The 27,332-nt window shown below is 41.7% G+C and overlaps 1 protein-coding gene across 3 annotated transcripts in view; it reads left to right on the plus strand.

The window, feature by feature from the left end:
- Nucleotides 1-27,332, plus strand: part of LOC110493766 (phosphofurin acidic cluster sorting protein 2) — a 103,573-nt gene that overhangs the window by 39,204 nt on the left and 37,037 nt on the right. For all 3 annotated transcript variants that reach the window (XM_021568234.3, XM_021568233.3, XM_090204896.1), the window contains exons 2-16: nt 4,688-4,775; nt 7,698-7,787; nt 8,128-8,253; nt 10,674-10,836; nt 11,962-12,053; nt 12,486-12,569; nt 15,654-15,713; nt 18,392-18,543; nt 19,011-19,104; nt 21,666-21,755; nt 24,437-24,588; nt 25,482-25,614; nt 25,788-25,892; nt 26,462-26,568; nt 26,894-27,048. In XM_021568234.3, coding sequence (XP_021423909.1) covers nt 4,688-4,775; nt 7,698-7,787; nt 8,128-8,253; nt 10,674-10,836; nt 11,962-12,053; nt 12,486-12,569; nt 15,654-15,713; nt 18,392-18,543; nt 19,011-19,104; nt 21,666-21,755; nt 24,437-24,588; nt 25,482-25,614; nt 25,788-25,892; nt 26,462-26,568; nt 26,894-27,048 — 1,691 coding nt within the window. The remainder of the gene's footprint in view (nt 1-4,687; nt 4,776-7,697; nt 7,788-8,127; nt 8,254-10,673; nt 10,837-11,961; nt 12,054-12,485; nt 12,570-15,653; nt 15,714-18,391; nt 18,544-19,010; nt 19,105-21,665; nt 21,756-24,436; nt 24,589-25,481; nt 25,615-25,787; nt 25,893-26,461; nt 26,569-26,893; nt 27,049-27,332) is intronic.

Genomic DNA, 27,332 nt, shown 5'->3' on the forward strand with positions numbered 1-27,332 from the left:
CCCTGTCTCTCTCTCTCTCTCTGCCTCTGTCCTTCCGATGAATGGCCGGTACAGAATGCTTTCAATCAGGTGGTCTGGCTTTGTGCTGAGTTAGCGCAAAGTTTTCTCCATGACTGCATCCGAACATTCCAGCCCCTTTGTGTCCATGTGTGTTTGTGTGCATCTCTTTGGGTGTGTTTGTGTATTTGTGTTTGTATGGTCTGCCTGTGAGCGCGTGCATGTCTCTTGTTGTGTGTGTGTGCTGTCAGTGCTGGATGTTGGCCTGTTTGTGTTTGCCTGTCAACTACACTCCAGACGAGTCCAAATTCTCAAAGACAGAGACTGTGACCCCAACTTCCCCTCGGTTGTGTGTGTGTGTGGTGGGGGGGATAGGGGTCAGAGGATGTGTGTTTTTTGGTGTAAGTCTGTTGAAAGTGCTTGCATTTCCATTGTACTTTTTTTTGCGTGTGTATGTGTTTCTGAGTAAGTGTCTGTGTGCATGGAAAATTGGAAAGTGAATGTTTTTCTACTCTGCTGACCAAGGTTGCCACCCCGTCACAGAGAGTGTGAGAGAGAGTGAAAAGGGGAAAGAAAACACATTCATTCAACCCCAGCTCTACTTTCTCCTCCAAATGCACTAGAATGGAAGAATAGGAGCTGTCTCTAGCTTCCTGTATGACTCATGCTCTGGCAATGCAGTACTTCGATAGAGTCTACATCCCAAATGGCACCTTATTCCCAATTTAGTGCACTACTTTTGCCCAGGGCCCATAGTGCACTTTAGAGAATAGGCTGCCATTTTGGGCGCACTTACAGTCTGAGGGGAAAACGAAGAGCTCAGGGCCACTGTGAGATTTTAATGAAGCTCACAGCAGCACTCCTATTCAGAGCTGAACTGACAATACAATATCCGTTTTGTTTCCTACTTGTTTGTCATGTTTTCATGTGGCTGCCTACGTACATTGGTTTCATGGTCTCCTGACGAAGACCTATTGCAGTTTTGAAATGTTGTAATAATTAAAAAGATATCTCTTCGGAGCATGCAGATGGTGTGCAGATGTTTTTTATTTTCTACCTTGTTTTCATACATTTGAGGTTCAATGGTTCACTGCCTGCCGTTTGTTTGTGTTGTGTTAATGTTGCTAGACTCACAAGCAGTGTCTTTTATATTTCCTTATGGAAATAAGCTGAACTGACAATACAATGATTATTTGATTATTTGCATCAATCCAGTAGCTTTTTGACCAATAATCAACAATCTGGCACGAGCGCCTATGTCTATTGGATAAATAAAGTTTTGCCAGTACCCACTTTTAATAAAACCTTATGAAGATTTATTAGCAATATATACATTCAAAATCCTAAGCATTATAGACATTTTTTATCATTTGGAAATTATTAATGAACAGTACTATATTGTATTAAGCCTATGTAAGCCTACGATCCAATAGCATATCTTCTCCTTGAGCTGTTAGATTAATGATAGATAACTAATTCGGTCTCTATACAGGGTTTGATACTGCAACCAAAACAGTCGCATTTGCGACCGTTTTACTTGGCATTGCTACACACATTTTTAAATGATTGCAAGGGTGCTTGAGGTGTCACTACAGGCACCTTGATTCGAATCCAGGCTGTATCACAACCGTCCGTGATTGGGAGTCCCATATGGCGGTGCACAATTGGCCCAGCTTCGTCCGGGTTTGGCCGGTGTAGGCCGGCATTGTAAATAAGAATTTGTTCTTTACCTCTCTGGGACCGTTCGGGACGTGAGCGTCCCACCTCTCAACAGCCAGTGAAACTGCAGGGCGCCAAATTCAAAACAACAGAAATCCCATAATTAAAATTCCTCAAACATTGAAGTATTTTACACCATTTTAAAGATAAAATTCTCGTTAATCCAACCACAGTTTCCGATTTCAAAAACGCTTTTCGGCGAAAGCAGAACATATCATTATGTTAGGTCAGAGCCAAGTCACAGAAAGCATTCAGACATTTTCCAACCAAAGAGTGGAGTCACAAAAAGCAGAAATATAGATCAAATGAATCACTAACTTTTGATGATCTTCATCAGATGACACTCATAGGACTTCATGTTACACAATACATGTATGTTTTGTTCGGTAAAGTTCATATTTAAATCCAAAAATCTGAGTTTACATTGGCGCGTTACATTCAGTAGTTCCAAAACATCCAGAGATTTTTGCAGAGAGCCACATCAAGTTACAGAAATGCTCATAATAAATGTTGATGAAAATACAGGAATTATGCACGGAATTCTAGATACACTTCTCCTTAACGCAACCGCTGTGTCAGATTTCAAAACAACTTTACCGAAAAAGCATAATCTGAGTACGGCGCTCAGATGACAAAATCAAGCCAAACAGATTTCCGCCATGTTAGAGTCAACAGATGTCAGAATAACATGATAAATAATCCCTTACCTTTGATGATCTTCATCAGAATGCACTCCCAGGAATCCCAGGTCCACAATAAATGCTTGTTCTGTTCGATAATGTCCGTAATTTATGTCTCACCAAGCGTGTTCACTAGTTTCAGACGAAAAGTCAAAAAAAGTTCCGTTACAGTCCGTAGCAACATGTCAAACGATGTTTAGAATCAATCTTTAGGGTGTTTTTTAACATAAATGTTCATTAATGTTCCAACCAGACAATTCCTTTGTCTGTAGAAATGAAGTGGACCGTAAATACCTTTCACGTGAGCGTGCCAGACCGAGGCTGCGGCACTCTACCTGACCACTCACTCAAAGAGCTCTTATGAGCCCCTCCTTTAGAGTAGAATCCTCAAAACAGTTTCTAAATACTGTTGACATCTAGTGGACGCCTTAGGAAGTGAAACATAACTAATATCCCACTGTATCTTCAATAGGGGCTGAGTTGAAAAACTACAAATCTCAGATTTCCCACTTCCTGGTTGGATTTCTTCTCAGGTTCTCAGGAAGTTAAAGCTTGGTCGCAAATGGGTCTTCCAAATGGACAATGACCCCAAGCATACTTCCAAAGTTGTGGCAAATGGCTTAAGGACAACAAAGTCAAGGTATTGGAGTGGTCATCACAAAACCCTGACCTCAATCCCATAGAAAATTTGTGGGCAGGACTGAGAAAGTGTGTGTAGGAAAGGAGGCCTTACAAACCTAACTCAGTTACACCCGCTCTGTCAGGAGGAATGGGCCAAAAGCTTGTGGAAGGCAACCCGAAACATTTGACCCAAGTTAAACAATTTAAAGGCAATGCTACCAAATATTAATTGAGTGTATGTACACTTCTGACCCACTGGGAATGTGATGAAAGAAATCAAAGCTGAAATAAATCTCTCTGCTATTATTCTGACATTTCACATTCTTAAAATAAAGTGGTGATCCTAACTGACCTAGGACAGGGAATTATTACTAGGATTGAATGTTAGGAATTGTGAAAAACTGAGTTTAAATGCATTTGGCTGATGTGTATGTAAACCTCTGACTTCAACTGTATATGTATGTGTATATATATATCCCTCACACACACACTAGGTTGGGTGATGTGGCCAAAATATCATATCACAGTAGTTTTCTCAGTATTTGACAGCATTGGATGTTTCTTAATAATAAACGTTCAAAATTTTCTTTATGGCTTGTGGATGACCCTAGGATGGCAACAAATGAATTCTAAGTGGTTTTAATGGGCTTTCTCCATTCTAATTGCTTTACTGTTCAATAGAACTTCAACCAAAAATAATAGGACAAAACTGACAGTGAAGTAGTCCTATTTGTTGCATTGGAATTGCATAGGAATCACAATTATTTGTTACATTCCAGAATTCACTTCCAACATTTTAATTAATTTCTTAATTGAATTTCCTGTACTAATTTGTTATCATTTACTTACTGTGTCACATTTCTTTTGTCTTAGTATGTCTCTATTTCGTCAACTTTTATTGACAGAATAACTATTTTCCTCTGACTGTGTGTTGTCGGCTTCAATTGCAGTTCTTACTTTCTCCACTATGGGGTAGTCAGACAATTTCAGGGGGTCTCTATTTTGCAAGCTTACGTAGTGGGCTGAGTACCTTTTTGTTCAACACTGGTGTTTTTCTATCCTTTTGAAATACATGATCCTTCCTCACGACAGCAGCTCTTCAGAGGGGATGAAGCAGTGCATCAAGATAATGATGTGATTATCGTGAAAAACGGTTTTTGTTATGATAGGCAGTCATGACTTTATTTCATTATTACTGCCAATTTGTTTTGTGTGTGAAATAATGAAATATGTATGTATTCATCATTTCTTTGACGTCTTTCTCAATTTCCAAGTTATCATCATAATACAAGGGTTGTCAAATATGAATCTAGATCTTTTTATATTCTCGCTCAGCTGTACATTTATTATGCATGACTTCATCTTTTTCTTCCTTCAGCTCTATTATTCTTTTTACAGTATGTGTACATGTTGCATTTGCTTTGAAAGTACTATGCGTGTTGCCATTCATACCAGTAAAGCAGACTTCCTTTGACTTGATTTGTTCAAACATCGCTATATGTTCCATTGAAGACCCTAATGGAATATGCCTACAATAGCTTTGTTTACATGCTATCAGTTCACCACTGTATCATATATGACGATGTTTGTGTATCACTGTGCATGTTTGAAATGATCTAAATGAATGAAACAAAACTAAATCCCTTCCCTGTCTCCCCTGTTGACCACAGATTGTGCAGCCTGACCCTCAAGAAACTGATTGTCCTCAAAGAACTGGACCGAGAGCTTAGCTCTGTGGTGATAGCTGTCAAAATACAGGTGAGTCCAGTTTAAGAAGATTATGACGATTTAAGTAATGTGCTTCGGATTGTATTAGTATCAAATGGAGTGTCCATAAAAACACAGGAACTTGGATTGCTGTTGACCGTTGAAGTCTTGTGTTATGGGATGGTTTGGTAACAACTGTTTGCATCAATCGGCTGATACTTTGTTCTGAAATGAACAGAAAAATCAAAGGACTATATCAAGGTCAATACTACTCGTCAATTTACTCAAATATGGCAATAACTAACAAAAGCTAATGGCCAACAAAAGCTCATGATCAACATTGGAAGTGTTTTTCACTTCTCTGTGGTCCTCCTTACAAGCTATTTCTATAATCATCGCACATATTTTCTACATCCTTTATTTCATGCATCTTAGCTGCGACGTAGCGACATATTTTTCCTTTCACACCTGACAACCTTCCAGAATCTCTCCTTCCACTAAGCTCAATAGTCTCAGAGGACTGCCCAAGCGGTTACCAAGGTGACATCTTGTTCGATAGGAACAGAGAGAGAAAGGAAAAAGATTACAGTTATTTCTGACCGTTACTTGGGGCACTCTGCATTCCAAAGTTATTCGCTTTGGTCGTGGTACGGCCCAGTGCTTGCGTATTGCTCAGGGTTCTATGCAGTCAGAGAGAAAGAGCATTGTGTGGTTGAACTGTGTTCTTTCTGTTCTCTCTAATTGCTGGTGGTAAATTCACTGGTCATTGAGCAGTAGATTATCAGAAATCTTTGCAATAATTCTATACACTGTACATGGCGTGCCTACCTTTCAGATGCACACAGAGATATATTGACCAAAGTGACAGTCAATATTTCCCACTGCTTCTCTCTTCTCAAGTAACTCGGTACTTCAGCATATCTCTGAGAACACCATTCAGGTCTATTCATTTCCTCGATTGGTCATTGTAATGGCTCGCTAGCACCTGTCTGCCTGCTACTTGTCAGAAAAGGGACTTAAAATGGCCACATCTGATCTTCTGATGACGGCATGTTGAGCGGCAACTACAAAAGTCCCGAAAGTTGCAGCGTATGCAGGAGTTAAGACTGGTCTCGACTGCTCTTTATTCCCCATTGACAGGAGGAAAAATAGTGTGACAAATGTTTATTCTTGGTCACTCTCTGTATCTCTAGCTACAGAACTCAGAAGACTGTGGAGATTTGGTTCCGTATGTTAAAACCCGCTAATACATACTTGTTTTTGGACTTTTCAGTATTTTTGAATGCATTCAGAAATTAGTTCATTGTATTGTCATTGAGCTAGCCAATAGCTTTGGTTGCAGACTTGTCTGAAGTCAACACCTACCTATCCACGTAGTTGTCTGTCAGGGCCCGATGGGGCTACTCTTGGAAGCCCCATGTCTGTTCTTCCTGCTCTGGGATCAATTAGCATTAATGTCTTGTAGCTAGCGCCCTTTTTTAGTTTGCTGAGTCACCATGAGGAATGCAGGTCCGAATACAGATTGTTTCCCCATGTGTTTTGTTTTCCTCACAAACCTTCCTCCTCCCTTTCATCTCTAAAGACTGAATGTTTCGTGAAGCTTCATCACTGATAACTGTCTGCTGGTCCATTTTAGTACAGCTGTGTGCGACAGCTCATTAGAAGTGTGATGCTGACTGCTGCTGGTCCCTGTTGTCTTGTTAGCGATTAGCCTGTTGCTTTTCCAGTCAGTTAATTTGGATGTGAAGCTAGCTTAGCCTCCCAAAGGAAAACAAAACAGTCAGCATGGTGAGTTAGTAAAGCGCTAACTGACCGTGATTGAAAGTAAATAAGCTTTTCCCCCTATTTTTTTCTGTATGCCACTGGCCGTGTCCGAATTCTGGCTTGGCTACTACTTACTAAAACTGCATACATATTAATCGTACTATTTAGCACGTATTGTTTAGTAAAAAGTATGCTGTAGTATGCTATTTAATTTTCATGAAATCACAAGTGCAATATAGCAATACCAAACAATACACACATAATCCAAAAAGTAAAAAGAAAGAAATTAAGAAATTTCAGAACGAGCAATGTCAGAGTCCGAAAATGCACATAGTATAAAACGTCATATTTTGTGTCATGCGCGAACGTGTTGTTTCCCAGCTATTCATTGATTTCAGTAGTGCATCCCCAGAGCTAAGCCAAGCAGTAAAGCTTTGTATTGAATTCCCATAAAAAAACAGAAGTCTAATAGCCAAATATCTAAAGATATCCTGCAATATTAATTGATTTCGGTAGCGCATCCCCATATCTAATTGATCAGCTGTTGTCAAAACTGAAATGAGTATGACATCCAGGCATTTAAAGTGTACGTGATTTTCGAAATGCCACATACTATAAAATGTTATTTTTTTAGGACGCAAGTTTGGGTATTCAGACACGGCCACTGATACACGATGAAAGCTGGTATTGTAAGTAGGGTGAGATGATAGAGCATGCTTGGAAAGACTCAGCGAAATGACGTTAACACGAGCAGCACCAGAGATATTGAGATGAGCGAGATGCTCTCTCACAGTCGCACGCAGTATCTGTGCACGTGTTCGCATCACGCTGTTCAAAACGTGCTAGCGAGGGCACCAAAGAAGGTGAGCCTCGTGCTTCAGTGCTCTTAGTTGTTGCGGAAATTGATCCATTATGCTGTTTACTTTCTGTATCTACATCATATCGTTGAGTCTACCTTTAAATTGGCTGGATCAGTAGGTTACTGAGGTAACATGCAACTCCAAGACCCTGTCCAGAAACAACCCCTAAACTTTAGCCCCTACCTTCTAGGCATCGTTGGCAAACACTCACGTTTTAGAATTTAGTTTCTATACACGTTTCTCAGGGAAAGGAACATTGAAAAGTCAGTGTTACCACCAAATGTCTTTGTTTCAGTCACCATTAGATCCCTAACTCTCTCTGTACCTCTCTTTAAATCTTCCGCCACAGGGGTCCAAGCGCATCTTGAGGTCCAACGAGTATGTCCTTCCCCCAGACGGACTGATGGAGACTGACCTTGAGCTAACCTTCTCACTCCAGGTATGGCCAGGTTAACATGGCTTTCAAAAGTATCAAAGAGTGATCCGTTATGTGACTGAAATATGTATTTTCATTAGCCAACGGTTGATGTACTAAATTGTACTAAATCTTGCTAAATTAATGGTAGTGCCTGTGTAAACATATCATACCCCCTTTTTTAGTTTTAGTGTATTTCCTACACCTCAGGTTGGCGTTCAAAGCCCATCTGAGGTGGCGGATCTGAAGGCATCAAAGAAATGACTGACTGAAGAAAAACATTGTCATGGCTACAGACATGATGTAAGGTGTGATGTAACCTCCTGTAACACCTGTGTGTTACGCCCTTTTCTGTCCCCCCTAGTATCCCCACTTCCTCAAAAGGGACGCCAACCGATTGCAGATCATGTTGCAGAGGAGGAAGCGATATAAAAACCGTACCATCCTGGGGTATAAGACCTTAGCTGTGGGCGTCATAAATATGGCAGAGGTAAAGACAACAGCTTAATATTTGTGACCATTTTTTTTTATCACAACAGCATATGAAGTCAAACGCACAAACGGGGCCCATGGTGCGAAATACGGGGGAGCCGGGGGGGGCTCAGCTCCCCTGAATGCAACAAAAGTCCAACTTTGGGGGTCTCTCTAAGTAATGCTAATTTAACCATTCTCCTTTTCATTTAAAATGCAGTGGTAAATATGTTTTACAGTGGTAAATATGAAAATAAAATCTTCCAATGACATGAACACCCCCACCTCTTTTTTTTCATGGTTTAAACATTATTTCTTTGTGGCAGCGCTGTCCATCCAGTAGTGCTGAATTTCGGCTTTAAATGAGCTCCTTTCCTCATAGATTTTCCTTTGTACTTTCTCATTTTTTGCCATTTGTTTGCCATGCGTGCTTGAGAAAAATAGCCTTTATTCAGATGCATTTCAGGTGTCCCAACTTTTCAGGCTACAAAAAAAGCTCAATTTGTCAGCAAGACGCATCAATTAATGTAGGCCTAATCAATGGCAATCAATGGCAATCACAGAATATCATTAGGCACACTTTTTGGTGTTTTGTAACAGATGTCTATTTCCATTCATAAAATGGCGCGAGTATGCAGTCTGGATGCTGGAATTATTTTGGAGTAGACAAACATTCCTACTTTTTAAAGAGATTTGTTTGGCAATTAGATGAAAATATCATGACTGGTTGTGTTCATGTCACATTAACAGTTCATCCATTTTTACAGTTTAAATGATGCCTTTATTATTAAGCGTGTGCACTCAAAACAGGCTTTAATTTGCACTCTGGCAGGGCCCATACCTCAACACATACCCCAGCAAACACTTATACCTCAACACATAGCCTGCCTTTACTGGTCTCAGAGCATTTCATATTATTCTGTACGTAAATTCGAAACACTCCATTCAGTATGATATGTTTTGTGTGATATGCATTACTTTGTGGATGTCCTTCATCCACATGATATGTTACGCATTACAATTTGTTTGATATGTAAGAATTGCAATTTGTATAACCTGTTCGGAATTTTCAATATGTATGATATGTTACGAATTCCAATTTGTTGTGGCTAACATTGGCTAGGTTTCTAATGCTAATGTATATCATAGCTAGGCTAGGGGTTGGAGTTAAGGTTAGGTTAGGAGGTTGGTTAAAGTATTAGAGTTAGGAGTTAAGGTTAGGGAAGGGTTAGCTAACATGTTAAGTAACTGCATAGTAGCTAAAAAGTAGTAAATACGTTTCTAATTAGCTAAAATGCTAAAGTTGTCCATGATGAAATTCTAACACACAACCTTTGGGTTGCTAGACGTTTGCGTTATACGCCTACGTGCTACTCATCCACCTCGACCCACCACCCTCCTTTCATTTTTGCGTTAAGTAACCTTCTGTCTTATGTAACCATACCAAATGTAACAAATCATACTGATGTATATTATGTTACGTCTAGTCTATGAGATCAGGCTGCTCTACCAGTTCCAATTCAGAATCCATTTTTAGCCAGGTCTGTGCTAAATTCAAAGTTGGCAAAGCAAGAAGGAACCTATTAACCGGCCATAACAAGGAACTGTAACCAAATGCATAAAGTGAACAGAAGCGATATTCAGAAACCCACTATTTGAAATTGACTGAACACCAGCCAATGTCATTATATGCACATCCATGAACTATTCCGCACAGCCACCAGCCAACATTAAACAATGCCCCCGGATGTAGGCATGCTTCCCCATTCCCCCAATTACATTACAGGACTACCATGGCTACATTTCCTCAGGTCTCCATCCGCAATACACTCGCAATTAGTTTCAAACTCCGCCTCCGCAAACGGCTAAATAATACAGCATGCCGGAGAGAATGAGATGTAGAGATGTGACTGCATGAACAAAGTGCTGTCAGGCTTTCTCTTGGGTTTGAATGACAGCAGTGATTGGAGAACATTTGGGGCTTTCATTCTCCATGCAACCTGCCGAAGTGATTGATGGTTAATGAAACTCCAGGGCTGCCTCTCAAATGGCACCGTATGCGATTTGGTACACAGCCTAGAGCTTAGAGCGAACTGTGTCAAGGTGAGAGGCACAAATCCGATTTGGTGAGACATGAGGAAGAAAACATGGGGAGGAAAATAAAGCTGCCCCGTTTCTAACAAAAACTGTGTGCTTCAGTTGAACGTGCGTGTGTATGTGCAAATTTATGAATGTGTGTCTGCCTGCGCTTGTGAGCTTGTGTTTATGGCTGTGTGTGTGTTTGTGTGTGTCTGTGTGTGTTTGTGTGGTGTCTGTGTGTGTGTGTGTGTGTGTGCTTCTGCATTATGTATTTTACTCAGGTACTCATTGTTCTATATGAATGAACGCAACAACACTTGTATGTCGCTCACACACTTCTCTGTCCTGACTTGTGTTTAGGTGATGCAACACCCGACAGATGGAGCCCAGATCCTGGGTCTCCATAGCAACGTGAAGGAGGTGCCGGTGCGTGCGGCCGAGCTCAGTGTGTATTCCCTGTCCAGTCAGCCCATTGACCATGAGGACGGCAGCGGGCAGACAGGGACCAAGGCCAAAGCCTTAGGTGGGGACCTGGAAATCAGTGCTTATCATCACAAGTGTTTGGCCCGCACACTAAGGAAAGCTATTCATCCTGAAAACCAATGTTTTTGGCATAATGTTATTTAATTGCATAAAGTATCCTTATCCGAGTCAGAATGGCCCTTGGGGCAGGAGCCTATCTCTTGTTTTTGTAGCATGAGTCAGCTTGATGTACAAGTACACCCGCTGGACTGGACACTAGTCTATCGCAGGGCTTTTAATTGCATAAAAAGTGCATATTTACATTGCACTTAGCCTGACAGTCATGTGAGTGAAACCATTTCCTTGGCAATTGCACATTTTAATAGACATGTGTTTCTATATTGACAACTCGTTTTCACAAATGTTAACTTTTCTAAAGAAAATGCTTTTGAAAGAAACGTATTCTGTGTAGCCTCTCAGTGTCTCAATGTTTCACTCGTCCTTGTGTAACTCTAGAGATTTCCATACATTCACTACTTAACCGTCTATTTACTGAAGTGCAATAAGCCCACCACAGACCCACTAATCACCCCATGGGAAGGGTTCTTCCTACATATTGCCTGTGTCCACAGACCATCATTACTAACGGTGCCTATGCCCCTAACCATGACAGCTTAAGTACATTAGGACCAATGTTACTGAGGGAAAATGCAGGATATTATTTTCAGTGGTTCTTAAGGCGGTTACAGCCTGGCACATGATGCTCCCTTAGGATCCTCGTGCTCCCAGAGCCAAAATGGACGCTGAGTAAACGATACAGATGTCAGCTGCACTAATGTAAAGGGATTCACTGTGAAACTGACGGCCCGCACCCCAAAATAAAATCATCTGTCAAGGATGCAATATTAGCCAGATGGCCGGCAAGCTATATGAAATCTTTTGAAAAATGTTACTAAACTCACTCATTCATTCATTCTATTTTCCCTTCCTTGAGGAAGTATGGAGTGACATTAGAGGCATTTAAACTTACTTGACCTCTTCCTTTTAGCTCAGAGCCTCTGAGTGGAGCAATGGAACATAGACATTTAAACAGACATTTAAAATCAATGCTAAATTCTCCACAGTTTCCCAGTGAGTGAATGGAGAATTGACATTTGTAAACATTTGTTCTTGTCTTTGACCCCAGATCGCTCCCCAGATATGGATAACTACTCAGAGGATGACGACGACAGCTACTCTTCGGAGCAGGAAGCTAGTGACGATGCTGTTCAACCAGTGGTGAGACACAGCACATCTTACACTTAGCTGTTGGGGAAGATCTCCAGCTCTAATTATATGTAATGGACACCCAAAAATACACACTGTATACTGTCGTTGTGTAAGAGGATGGAATGTAAGGGACTTTCTATGTTTGTGTTTTTCTTTTAACTAAACGTCTGTCTACTATTCATGTGCTGTTCTACTAACCAATTTCTGTGTTCATGCAAGTGGCTGACTGTACAAATCCTCACTTATCAGTAGCTGCAATTTAGCAGTACGCCCAGACCTTGTTTTGAGAACAAACACTTTATTGTTCTAGCCCAGCATTAACACACCTGATTCAACTAATCTTGATGAGCAGGTGTGTTAGTGCTGGGCTTGGAACAAAAAGGTACATTCCCAGGGGTTGTAAAAACACTGATCTTTAAGACACAAAACTCTCTTTTATAGGACCTGTACGACGAGGATGATGATGGACAAAGGAAGCCAAAGAAAAACCGGAGGAAAATGATTCGAACAACATCCATGACAAGGGTAAGGATGGGGGAGCCTAACTATATCAACAACTTTACAATGGGGTTGGATAAATTCATTCAAATACACATCAAGCCTAGCTTGTAAGTTTATTTTAGTGCAGAGAGAATGAGAATAGCCCCAGCATAGAGCCCTGAGGTACAGCACCTGTTCGTGTGATGGCAGGGTCTGCAGGTACAAACTCTTGGAAGGGGATTGTTTTCAATTATGTGTTTTTCATACCATGCTTTTTCATTTTTCATACTATGCATGTTGACTCACTTAGAACAGCACTGTCAAATCCTTTCGAGTGCCCTTCAGAAAGTATTCACATCCCTTTTTTCCACATTTTGTTTTTACAGCCTAAAATTAAAATGTATTCAATTGAGATTTTGTGCCACTGATTTACACACAACAAGTGAAATTTTGTTTTTACAAACGTTTACAAAAATGTAAAGCTGAAATGTCTTCAGTCAGTAAGTATTCAACCCTTTTGTTATGGCAAGCCTAAATATGTTCAGGAGTAAAGATGTGCTTAACAAGTCACATAAGTTGCATGGACTCACTCTGTGTGCAATAATAGTGGTTAATATCATTTTTGAATGATTACCCCCATGTCTGAGGTGGCAGGTAGCCTAGTGGTTAGAGCGTTGGGCTTGTAACCAAAAGGTTGCTAGATTGAATCCCCGAGCTGACAAGATAAAAATCTGTCGTTCAGCCCCTGAACAAGGCAGTTAACCCACTGTTCCTAGGCTGTCATTGTAAATAAGAATTTGTTCTTAACTGACTTGCCTAGTTAAATAAAGGTTCAATTAAAAATATATATATTTAAAAAATATATATCTGTACCCCACACAATTATCTGTAAGGTCCCTCAGTCGAGTAGTGAATTTCAAGCACAGATTCAACAACAAAGACCAGGGAGATTTTCCCGTGCCTCGCAAAGAAGGGCACCTATTGGTAGATTGATAAAAAAATATATAAATATATCCCTTTGAGCATGGTGAAGTTATTAATTACGCTTTGGATGGTGTATCAATACACCCAGTCACTACAAAGATACATGCGTCCTTCCTAACTCAGTTGCCGGAGAGAAAAGAAACCACTCAGGGATTTCACCATGAGGCCAATGGTGGCTTTAAAACAGTTAATGGCTATGATAGGAGAACACTGAAGATGGATGAACAACATTGTAGTTACTCTACAATACTAACCTAAATGACAGAGTGAAAAGAAGGAAGTCTGTACAGAATCAAAATATTCCAAAACATGCATCCTGTTTGCAATAAATGTGGCAAATAAATTACATTTTTGTCTTGAATACAATGCATTATGTACAATGCATTATGTTTTGGGCATATCGAACACAATATATCACTGAGTACCACTCTTATGGGTATGTTATGGGTATGCTTGTCATCAGCAAGAACTAGGGAATTATTTCGGGGGATAAAAATAAATGGATTAGAGCTAAGCACCGGCAAAATCCTAGAGGAAAACCTGGTTCAGTCTGCTTTCCAACAAACACTGGGAGATAAATTCACCTTTCAGCAGGTCAATAACTCAAGGCCAAATTTACATTGTAGTTGCTTATCAATGCGACTTTAAATGCTCCTGAGTGGCCTAGTTACAGTTTTGACTTAAATCGTCTTGAAAATCTATGGCAAGACTTGAAAATGTCTGTCAATTACTAAAAAGCATCTTGTCAGAGCTTGAAGGGTTTAAAAAAGAACAATGGGCAAATATTGTACAATCTAGGTGTGTAAAGCTCTTAGAGACTTACCCAAAAATACTCACAGCTGTAATCGCTACCAAAGGGGATTCTAATTATTTTATCAATATATATTAGTGTAATATTTTTCATTCGTCTTTAAAAAATGAATCTTTAATATTACCAAATATTTTGTGTAGATCGTCAAAAAGAAAAAAAGACCATTAAATCCATTTTAATCCCATTTTGTAACTCAACAAAATGTGGAAAAAGTCAAGGGTTGTGAATACTTTCTGAAGGCACTGTAAGTACAAACTACATTTAAATGCAATACAGTTTTTCGGTCCCAATTCAATGCCTTGCTTCTGATAACTTTATGCTCAGGTTTAGTGTGTGTTGTCTCGAAAGTTCCAAGCCAGTGCAAATGGGTGCAGTCATCAAGAGTCCACTGTAATCTCTTTAAGGTGTGTCTGTGTTAGGTCTGCTACTCAGTCTTGTTCTTTTCGGGGATGGCACAGAAGATGTCTTCTGTCCCCTAAATCCTTATCTAAGCAGTAGTGACAGGAGAGTTGTCCTGGAATGAGTTCAACGTCCACTTTTAGACCAAAACGCTGTGTAGATGACGCAGACACCAACTAAGGATACAAATTAAGCAGGCACCAACACGCACAAACTGAGACCTACACATGGTAGCTGGTAACACACACAGACATACACACACAAACATAAATCACAAATAAACGCACACTTTAACAAATACTTTTCCCTAGGTCTTGGTATTTGCTTCAATCAATAATCCTTAATGTTGTTAATAATGACATGTCTGGCTCTCTCCAATGACCTGATGTGCCTTTGGTGAATCAGCGAATCATGCACACATAAGTTCACTGAGGTCGAAGCCACTAAGCCGTGTGAACATTAACCAACTTTTAATGGTGCATCCTAGTGCTCTTCAGATGCTGGCACTCTTCAGATAAGCATATTAATGGGAGTAGGGTGAAATTGCCCCTAGACATTGATTTTGGGTCAGTTTAGTTTTTTCCCAATGATTAAATATTGTTAGGATTGGAGAAGGGGTAGCTTTTCCTAGATCTTTACCTATGGGAAACTTCACTCCGGAACGGTGAAGACTAGACTCAGAAGTCTATTGTGATAACTTCACTGTGATTTATTGAGCTCTCAGTATTCTAGAGCTGTCATCCCATGAGTTTGAAGACAGCTTTGTTGGTTACACTGATGTCTCTGAAAGATTAGCTTACGTCATGGCGTCAGCAAATGGGGATCACACTAAAAATGATCGTTCTGACAAGTTCTTGGTGTACTCTTGTTGACACCAAACTCTCTCTTCCTCTCCCTCCCTCTCTTCCACCCTCTCTCTCACTCTCATTTTACAGCAACCCAATTTCAAACAGAAGTTTGTGGCCCTGTTGAAGCGATTCAAAGTGACGGATGAGGTTAGTACTGCACGCTTCAACTGTTCTGTTATGTATGAATAACACGCTGCAAGGGATTCATCTCCCGCTGCTTCAACGTTTTTGTAGAATGCTACAAGGTTCATAAAGTGTTCTTCATCTGTCCCTGTAGGAGAACCCTTTCTTGTTTTCGGGGAGAAGCATTTTTGGTTCTATGTAGAATCCGTTCACCGAATGAAGAACCCTCAAAGAACCATTTGGTGAAAAGGTTCTACCAACCAAAAAACTATACCATTATACTATGCAATCTGTTAATGAAGTCCCATATATATGGAGCGTATTGTCTTTGACCCTTTCTGTTTACAGATCAATCTAATTGATTTAAGCGCTTTTGCTACTGTCGGCCCACTGTAGTCTCTTTAACCTAACCTCGCTCGCTGTCTACCAGTCTCGCCCTGAGAGCGCCGCTCTCCTTTATCACCTAACTCCTTAATGATATTACCTCTCCTTCAAGCAGGAAGTGACCTAAGTAGGAAAGGCAACTGTGGTATCATTTGTATGTCCCAAATGGCACCTTATTCTCTGTATAGTGCACTACTTTAGACCAGGGCCCATCTCTCACTATGTAGTGAGTAGGGTGCCATTTGGGACACAACCCATGGTTCAACGTGTACAGGCCTGGCTGGGTTCATTAAAGGTTGGTTATGTGCAGGATTGGATCAACATACCTATTTTACTGACAGGACATTCTATGGAACAGTTGGTTGACCCCGGTCACAGCTTTGTCATGCATCCTGTCGTCGGAAGAAATAAATAATTGAAAACCTTTGGAAAAGTATTGTCCATTAGAGCCAGTGTTTCATTTTGTTCGTCTTCCCTAACACAAAGTTGTGCTTCAGCGCCTGCCAATATATTTAATCATAATTACATACTTGTAAATTACTCATTGAGTGTCACTTCACTTGGAACTGATGAGAGTAGCAGGGGTGTGGGAGCCCTTGATTGGCAGCACTAGTTTATTACTGCACCAATCCAGACGTTTGGTTCGTTTGTAAAAGCCAATCACAAACTATGAGCGTCATTTGAGTCAAAATAAATTGAGATATTCAGCTAGTGAGAATATGAGGGGAAATGAATGATTCTTTCTGCAACAAAAACTACATTTAAGATTTACAACAGAACGCTGATTTATTATCGCTTAGCAGTGAGTTTTTAATTGATGTTTCGATATTTTTAATTGGTCTCATCTCAGTCGGTAATGATTCATAAAAGGCACAGAGACAACCAAGTCGGTAATGTATGGCCTGTGGGAATTCATTTAAATTAATCAATTTTGTTTTGTGCTCCAAGTCATTTCAGAACCAATTGACAAATAATATAAATACTCTCCTAGTTGAAAGAACATTATCTGTGTTATATGCATTCTGTATGCATATTCCATTACAATAGCTTGTGTCAGTGTGTGCATGCACGTATCATGTGACAGTGTGTGCATGTGTATGCATGCACACGGTATTCCAAATAACTGTTATAGCTGTTAGTCAACTTCAACGGGAAATATGGAAAACTTCCAATTTCCTCCTTTGAGACCTGTCATGTTTCCAAAGAAAACAAATTGCTATTGTAGAGAAAATGAATTCATCATGTTGTTACAATAGCAGTATGGCTAAAGATATATAAACTGTATTAGGTACACCCATCTAGTACCGGGTTGAACATCCTGAATTCTTCGTGGCATGGATTCTACAAGGTGTAGAGTTTAAACATTGATCTGTTGGTATCAAAGGACCTAACCTACGCTAGGAAAACATTCCCCACTCCATTACACCACCGCCACCAGCCTGTACCGTTGACAGTAGGCAGGATGGGGCCATGGACCCATGCTGCTTACTCCAAATCCTGACTCTGCCATCAGCATGATGCAACAGGAACTGGGATTCATCAGACCAGGCAATGTTTTTCCACTCCTCAATTGTCTAGTGTTGGTGATCACGTGCCCACTGTAGCCACTTCTTCTTGTTTTTAACTGATAGGAATGGAACCCGGTGAGGTGGTCTGCTGCAATAGCCCATCCGTGACAAGGACCCATAAATTGTGCGTTCCAAGATGCCTTTCTGTACACCACTGTTGTACTGCGGCGTTACTTGCCTGTTTGTGGCCCGCCTCTTAGCTTGCATGATTCTTGCCATTCTCCTTCGACCTCTCTCATCAACGAGCTGTTTTCTCCCACATGACTGCCGCTAACTGGATGTTATTTGTTTGTCGCGTGATTCTCTGTAAAACCCTAGACACTTGTGCGCGAAAAACCAAGGAGGCCGGGCCGTTTCTGAGTTACTGGAACCGGCACGCCTGACACCGAAGATCATACCACGCTCAAAGTCGCTTAGGTCACTCGTTTGCCCATTCGGACATTCAATGGAACAGTAACTGGATGCCTATCTGCCTGATTTATATAGCAAGCCATTGTCACTGTCTGTAGGAGCGAACCATTTTTGTGAACAGGGTGGTGTATTTAATAAACTGGTGGTGTATGTATACTATTTTCTGAGTTATCAATGCTACTCTGAACTTTCAACTCCATCAGCCAAAGGAGTTATTCATTGCCAGTGTGCTATTACTTGCTCTTTGGAAGTGATTTTATTGGTTGATGGATGGATGGATAAAAGATTGACTGATTGATTGATTGACTGATTATTTCACTGTCCATTTGTTGTTGCTAGGTTCTAGACTCGGACCCAGTGGACCAGACCCAGGAGGTGGAGGAGGATCTGGACCTGCTCTATGATAGTCTGGAGGTTTACAACCAGAGTGACAGCGGCCCTGAGATGGAGGACAACGAGAGTGTCCTTAGCACGCCCAAACCCAAACTCAAGTAAGGTTCTGCAAAATGTTATCAGTACTGTACACCTTAACTAAAGTATGGCCCCACAGAATGTCCCAAATACAGATAAACCCAAACTCAAGTAGGGCCCCACATCATGTCGCCAGTACACCTACACTCAAATATGGCCGCACGAAATGTTGTGAGTACAGCTAAACTCAAACAGGGCCCCATATAATGTTCACACTTTAGTCAAAGTGAAGACTCATATTTTCCACAGTGTTAAGGGCAGTTTATTTGTGCATTGTTACTGTACATCAAATCAAAAGAGAGAGAAAAGAAAGTAGCTGCAGGGGAGAAACGTGAAAGATAACTGCAGCTGAATGACTAGTATGAAAACATCACCTAAATGGGTACACAAGTTAGTGTCCCTACTATCCACCTCAGCACAGTCTCTCAAGTATGTATTTTTTCTGAAAGTTTCAAATATGTTTTTTTTTTATGTGGTTGTCACCCAGGCCCTTCTTTGAGGGAATGTCCCATTCGAGCTCCCAGACTGAGATTGGGAGTCTGCACAGTCAGAAGAGCCAGGCCAGGGACCTGGCCTGCATCGTAAGCAAACACACACGCGCACACACACACACACTCACTCCTCTTTGTTGAAATTGGAGCATAAGGTCACAACAATCCCACGCCACACACACTGACACACAAATGTTTTTTGTTTGTTACTCTATAGGACTATCTTTTTAATAGAATTTGGATTAGCATGCTAATGCTAACATGTGTCCTACCGCTCCCATTGTTTTTTTATTAACCCAACAACGCTCACATGCTCTAAAGCTATGCTAACATGGGTAGGTTGCTGACTATCCTCATCCATTGTCTATTTAGATCTCCAGGTTTATCTCTATTTAGCTATCCATAAGATGAGGAACATTTGTAGCTTGGATGAACTATCCCTTTAAATAGTAGTGATTTGTGACATCCATATATATCCCAGGGGCATCATTTATCAACATTGCATAGAAACTATTCCTAAAAAAATCGAATAAAAAAAGTGTTTTATCAAACAATCCTACGAGCGTCATACACACACCGGTAGGAGGTAACCGTTGATAAATACCAAATGTTCTCAGCCTCAGTGCTTGTGCACGACCTTGGCTATTTGCGTTTCGAAGCACCCCCAATTAACCATATATGAGCAAAATCATCCCTTTAATGCCAGTAGGTAATATACAACGCCGTACCATGAAATAGCCTACAACGGCGCAACCAGAACAAGCTAAGAAAAAAAACTGCTCCTAGACTGAAATGAAATAGAGTACAACCAAAAGGTTTTATTTAGTTGTTTCAGTTGTGGTTTGACCAGTAAAAATAAAAACATAGCTACAAAAAAGAGGACAATTCAAGTTGCTTTAACAATGGCAAACATACTTCAACAGCTCCCTCCTGTAGGCGTATAGACCAACATTGCTGTTCTGCAGAATGAACGAGTCCTGGGTTCCACCCGGCCATGACATTCAGCAGCGTTTTTTTTTACATGTCACATAACCTATCACCTGCACGTTAAGAGTGGAAGCCTTTTCTGTTCACCTAGTTGTACTCATTTTGGGATGGTGCTTTTATGGCGACGTGGGTGCCGTCTATTGCTCCGTGCGTATTTTGGAACCCATTGATGGCAAAGAAACCCCTCTTGACTTCAACCTGTTGTGCGATGGAAATGGTATGTTACAGTTCGTTTGGCTGATGATTGCGTCCGAAACATTGGCTCCTCCAGGGATGTGAGATACCGATCAGCAAGCTCCCGCCGAACAGTGCCCGTTGGGATAGCACTTTAATGTGCACCAGAATGGCATGCGTTTGAATGTCTTGTACACTCAGTGTATTTTCCCAATTCTATGCTTGACAAGCAGTTCCCTTTTTCTACCACTTGGCACTGTGCGTACGCATGGTCATGGCTGTGCCTAAATGTGCACGCTCTCAAGCAAATACATCTGTGTGGAAATGATCTCACGCATAGTTTACACACAGATTTGTGGCTACACGTGATTGATAAATGAAGCCCCGTGCATTTCGAAAGGATGAACTATCCCTTTAAATAGTAATGATTTGTGGCGTCCATATATATGCCAGGCATTTTAGTTTAGGTAAATTTGTAGCTTGGGTGAACTATCCTTAAAAATATTGCATTCTTTTTGACATCCATATGCCAGCTATTTTAGATTAGGTACATTTTTAGCTATACCCTTTAAATAGTCAATTATATGTGGCATCCATATGCCAGGCATTTTAGACGGTTATTCCTGGATATTCTCAGAATTGTATGTATGGTAGTACTGTGTACTGCACCAGACACCTTGTAACTGTGTGGGTGGTTTCTTAGTGTGAGTGTCAGACATCGAGTAAGGCCAGATCGATTCTGCGTGCACGGTGTCCTAAGCCCCGCAGAAATGATTTGTACTGAGGAGGAATTGTCGTTCATCCAAAGCGGGTCAAACATTGCCACAAAATATGGATCTATTCTAGCGAGAGCATTGATTGTCTCATCAAATAGGTGAGCACAAAGTATCAACAAAGGCATTTCAGAGTTTGACCCTTGCGCACGTTAGAGACGGATTCCGCAGTAGGGGAAACCAGTTCCACTGTCTGACCCACCGCCATTCTTATTGTTTTTGTTTTGTTGATGAAGCGGTGAGGAGCGTCGCGGGACGTGGGCAAAAAAAAAAAAAAAAAAAACAGCAGTACATATTTTACTGTTGTATTGCACATGCAATGATGTCGTAGGGAAGAAAAGAGTGTCCTTTTGTTTGCAGTAACTTCTTTGTTGTTGTAATATCACAAAGAAATGGGACAGTTTCACCATTAAGGATTCCAGCTTCAAGGAAGCAAACTTGTGGAATGTTTCAGATAGAAATGTCATGAATACAGTGTGTTCCTGAAAGTCTGATGCAGCTTGTGTCAAGGAAAAGTAGCCAGCTACGGGGGTAGCCAGCCACCTAAGGGTTAGTAGTCCGCTATTTCGCTGCCAGCTGGCGCATATGAAAGCTCACTGTGAATAGAGTTCATGTGATTTGTTTTTCTATATTAGAGACATGGAATTAGGATATGCTCAAGGGCGTCCCCTAGCTGGCAGTTTTGGTAACTGCGTCCTGTGTTCTGCTCCTTTTTAGGGTGGAGATCTGCTGACCCCGGACAGGGCCAAAGTCCTAATAGGGACCAAGTATACAGACGACAGCGCCGGATTGGAGTCTCCTGCGGGGGTGAGTGGGAAAGCTGCCCAGGGACAGCTCTAATATCAGCTTCCCTTCCCCCAATTCTGACCTTAACCATAGGTGGTGTAAAACTGACCCAAGATCAGTGTCTATGGACAACTTTACTCTACAGCGGGTAATCTGGAGGATCCCTGTAGGCTTAACATATTTTGTGCTGTTCCCAAGTGCTCTTTGTCTCTTTTGCTGTTCTCTCCCTTCCTCAGTGGTTGGGCTGCTATCTCTGTCTCAGGATTTTCGAGTACTTCTCTCTTTCTTTCCACTTTGTCTCTGATTTTGCCTGTCTCTTTGCCACAACTCGCTCCTGTTCTCTCATTTAATGTCTGTCGTTCTCTCTACCTGTCTTTTTTCCCCCATTCTCTCTCTTTCTGACTGACCATGTTTCCATCAAACCATTTTTATAAGTAATGTACCTGTTGGATAAAAAACTCAACACAGGCCTGATGGAAACAGCAATTGTCAGTAAACATTCCTAAAATGTAGACAGAACAAAATATGGTAGACATGGGGGGAAATAGATCTGGGGTTCTTTAAACATTTTTCTTCTCTCTCTGCACGGCTGTTTTGTCCATTATCATAAATCAGCTCCCATCTGTTTCTCTTCCACTCGACCAGTTTGATGCGAACAAGAGTACATTTACACTGTTAACACAAAGACCTCCATTATTACACACAAGCATACATGCACGCGCACACACACACAGACATTGTGTACACACACACACATACACACACGAGCGCACTCATACACACACACATACACACACAAACACACACACATGATGTATAAACACACCGACACCACTCTGAGGCCCAGGTCCAGCTGGCTGTAGAGAGGGCGTCAGCGTATGTATTGGTCCGTGAGAAGAGCAGTGTTTGTTATTCTTCATCGTTGTCTCTCGCGCTCCGTTGCCTCCTCTGCAATCGTTCACCCCGGGAACCCCGGCAACGAGGGGCACCTGACAATGCATTTCTTTAGAGAGGGAGGGAAGGAGAGATTCTGAGGAGGCTTGTGTTTGGGGCCCAAGGATGGGATTTTCAGTGGCCAAACACATGATACTTACATGCACACACATCCACACACTGACACTTGATACTTGCATGCGCACACATCCACGCACTAACCCATGATACTTACATGCATACACATCCACACACTGACACATGATACTTACATACACACACTGACACATGATACTTACATGCACACACTGACACATGATACTTACATGCACACACATCCACACACTGCCACATGATACTTACATGCACACACATGCACACACTGCCACATGATACTTACATGCACACACATGCACACACTGACACATGATACTTACATGCACACACATCCACACACTGACACATGATACTTACATACACACACATCCATGCACTGATGCATGATACTTACATGCATACACATCCATACACTGACACATGATACTTACATGCACACACATCCATGCACTGATGCATGATACTTACATGCACACACATCCATGCACTGATGCATGATACTTACATGCATACACATCCACACACTGACACATGATACTTACATGCACACATTGACACATGATACTTACATGCAGACACTGACACATGATACTTACATGCACACACATGCACACACTGACACATGATACTTCTATGCACACACTGACACATGATACTTACATGCACACACATCCACACACTGACACATGATACTTACATGCACACACATGCACACACTGACACATGACGCTTACATGCACACACATGCACACACTGACACATGACGCTTACATGCACACACATCCACACACTGACACATGATACTTACATGCACACACATCCACACACTGACACATGATACTTACATGCACACACATCCACACACTGACACATGATACTTATATGCACACACATCCATGCACTGATGCATGATACTTACATGCATACACATCCACACACTGACACATGATACTTACATACACACACTGACACATGATACTTACATGCACACACTGACACATGATACTTACATGCACACACATTCAGACACGGACACATGATACTTACATGCACACACTGAGCTTCATGTGAATGTGTTCACGGACATCTGCCAGGCGTTATGTTATGTTTTCACGGTCACCATGACAACACATTGAAATGCATCGACAACGGGTACCCTTCACAGAAATAGCTTTTTTCTATGTACTATGTGCATTTCATCGTCTGTTACGTATTGGTTTTGGTTGCTACCTCTTGGGAATGATCCCATTGAGGAAACAATGATCTCAATGACTGCACCCCAAAATGGCACCATATTCCCTATGTAGTGTACTCATTTTGGGCCTGTAGGGATCCGGTCAAAAGTAGTGCACTATAAATGGAATAGGGTGCCGTATGGGATGCAGATAATTGAGTTTACCTGTAAAACAGGTGTTCTCAACTCGCACAGGGTGAACCTTCATGACTTGTGTCTCTGGTGTCAGTGAATTCCCACTGACAATACCAACTGGAAAAGGACAGTTAAGTAAAGTAGTAATTCATCTCTAGGGAGAGAAATGAACCAGCGGGAACACTGTGCAGCGGATGGGAATCCAATGAATGGGTGAAATACCCTAGTATGTACTCTACATTCCTGTATATATTTTGAACTATATTTCTCCCATTATGTCCAGGACGCGGAGGATGAGGAGACTAGGGCTGGCACAGGGCCAGGTGAGGCTAACCCCAACCCCACCCCCACCAGCTGGGACCTGAGCACGGACAAACTGCCCGGCCCAGTGGCCAAACTCTGCAAGACCGAGTCCCAGACACTCATGTCGCCCAGGTAGCTGCTCACTTGCATGTATGACATTTATGCAGTCACGCATGTTTGCAGTCACGCACGCACACACACAGTCACACACACAGTCACACACAAAGTGCTGCTTATTAACCATTACACTCTGACCAAACAAGGATGGGTGTGCACGCTTTATTCCAACCCAGCACTAATACACCTGATACCACTAACTGTGATCCAGATTGATCATGACTAGTTAATTATTTGAAACTGGTGTGTTAGTGCTGGGCTGGAACAAAGCCTGCAAACCCAGTAGCTTTCCAGGGCCTGAGTTGGATAAGACACATGCCCTAAATAAAATTGATGGGATGAGAGAGGGGGAGGAAGAGCGAGAGGGGGAGAGACGGAATGAGAAAGAGAGGGAGAGATCAGGTCTACCTCTGGTTGTTCAGCGCCATACAGTGATTTCCCCCGCTACGCCTATCTATAAACAAGCTCATCAGCAGTAGGACGTCCCCTAGCACCCCTTCCACCGACGCTCTACTCATCTGATGAATCAAAGTCAGATCCATTGAATAAGCAATCTGCCTAGTACAGACATTGCACATGTGTCTTTGTACATTTCTCTATTGTGCAAGGATAAATTAACTCAACCATGAATGTGTAGCTGGCTTACAGCAACCACATTGATAATGCGTGACAGACATTTTTGTGCTCACAAAATGCTTCCAGAACAAAAGCTTGAAAAGCTTTTGCTGGGGAGAGTCACGGGGGATGATTAGATGGCCAGGATTGTCTGAGGAGTTCTGCTGTAGGCATATTTACTACTTAGAATTTATGGAGATTTTTTTATTTATTAAGATTTCTCAGCAGTGGCTCAACCTGGATCAGTTGTGGCTCAGTGCTTCATTGGGTCCGTGCCTGTTTGTGGTCCACAGTAAAACAGAGAACAAGCTGCAGAGGCGTCCTAGGAGCACGTCCATGAAGGACCGGCAGAACTCCAAGGCCCAGAGTGACAGGACTAGCAGCATTGACAGCGAGACATCCCCGGAATCCAGGATCGCTGTCCAGGTGTGTGTGAGTGTGTGCTCAATAGTAAAGTAAGCTAGTGTGTGCGTGTGTGCGTGTGTGCGTGTGTGCGTGTGTGTGTGTGTGTGTGTGTGTGTGTGTGTGTGTGTGTACAAGATCAACATATGTGTATACAGATAGACCATTTCTTTGACTTCTGCCTCTTCCTCCGCCAGGTCCCCAGGAAGTCAGTGTACGACCAGCTGAACCAGATCCTTATCTCTGACGAGCAGCTCCCAGAGAGCATCATCCTCATCAACACCACAGACTGGCAGGGCCAGGTAGGCTACTTCTGTGTGTGGGTGTCTGTGTGCCTAGTTATGTGGTAAAAACAAGGGTACTATCTGGGCATATAAAATAATTCAAAACAGTTGGTATCCACTTTTTTTTTTCAATTAATACATTGTAAAGATACACAATCGTAATTACAGTGTTGTATAAATACTATGTAATTACCGTCTTACCATATACATATCGTGTATTATGCTACTCATTCTATCAGTAGCATTTGCATCAGCTGTGCACTCAACAAACATACTCCTTTTAGGAACATGCGCCAGACCAGGTATTTTTAGACATTCATATCTCTAAGCCTAGCTGGAGATAGGCTTAGCAATCAGGGGGAATCCATTTCTTATGTAAACATAATGCAACTCTGGAGCATGTGCGCTCACAAACACAGACGTGCGTGGATGTACACTCACACGCACAGACCTGAGGTCTTTTGAGTCGGCTTCTGGTTGACTAGCTCAGTTAATCCCAAGCCCCATCTCACCTCTCTGTCTCTGTCTCTCTCTGTCTCTCTCTGTCTCTCTCTCTCTGCCCTCTGTCTCTCCCTCCCTCCCTGCAGTATCTATCTGAGATTCTCCATGAGCACAGCCAGCCTATCGTGTGCACCATCTCTGGTGCGGATGTCCATGCAGCCTTCAACACCATCGTCACCAGGATCCAGAGATTGTAAGAACTCACCTCCTTTGCAGAACATGTTCTCTTTCTAATTCAATTGTTGTAGTTCAGAGAAACAAATAGATTTCACTTTAACTTGGCTTCATTGTAAAAATGTAATTGTTTCTTGTAGACTTTTTAATGTGGATTTGAATTCAGTGGTCACCAAGGCGAGTGGATCTTATGATGGTCATGATTAGGCCCGTATAATTTTTGATATGTGAAACGTTTTGGTAGCACTTTCCATTACAGCGCAGAATAAAGGGGTAATAACATTGTTATAAAGTGGAAACAAGTTACTGTTTCTCAATGTTTTCCCCCCCACTTCTCTGACTAGCTGTAACTGCAATGCCCAGACACCCCCCACCATCAAAGTGGCGGTGGCCGGAGACCAAAGTTACCTCAGCACCATCCTCAGGTGCTTCGTGGAGCAGCTGGCCAACAAGACGCCTGATTGGCTCAGCTATATCCGCTTCCTGGTCATCCCTGTCGGTAAGCAGCAATTCAGCCGATCGTCATGGAGTCCAGGTTCGGGTTAGTCGTCAATTCCATTTTAATTCAGTAGATTTAGGGGATACATTTAAACTCTCATTCATGCATTGGAAAAGTCCACAAACAATAGAAAATAATGGCCTATTTACAATTCTGCACACATAACTCAAGGCTCCCATAAATCATACATTGACGTCAAACGGAAAACTGCACGCAAAACACTAGTTACAGGAACAGATCTCATATAGAACCCTGGGTATCAAAGCAGGCTAACAACATACAGA

This window comes from Oncorhynchus mykiss, chromosome 17 (genome assembly GCF_057628025.1).
Source record: "Oncorhynchus mykiss isolate SJ-2025 chromosome 17, ASM5762802v1, whole genome shotgun sequence".
Lineage (NCBI taxonomy): Eukaryota > Metazoa > Chordata > Actinopteri > Salmoniformes > Salmonidae > Oncorhynchus > Oncorhynchus mykiss.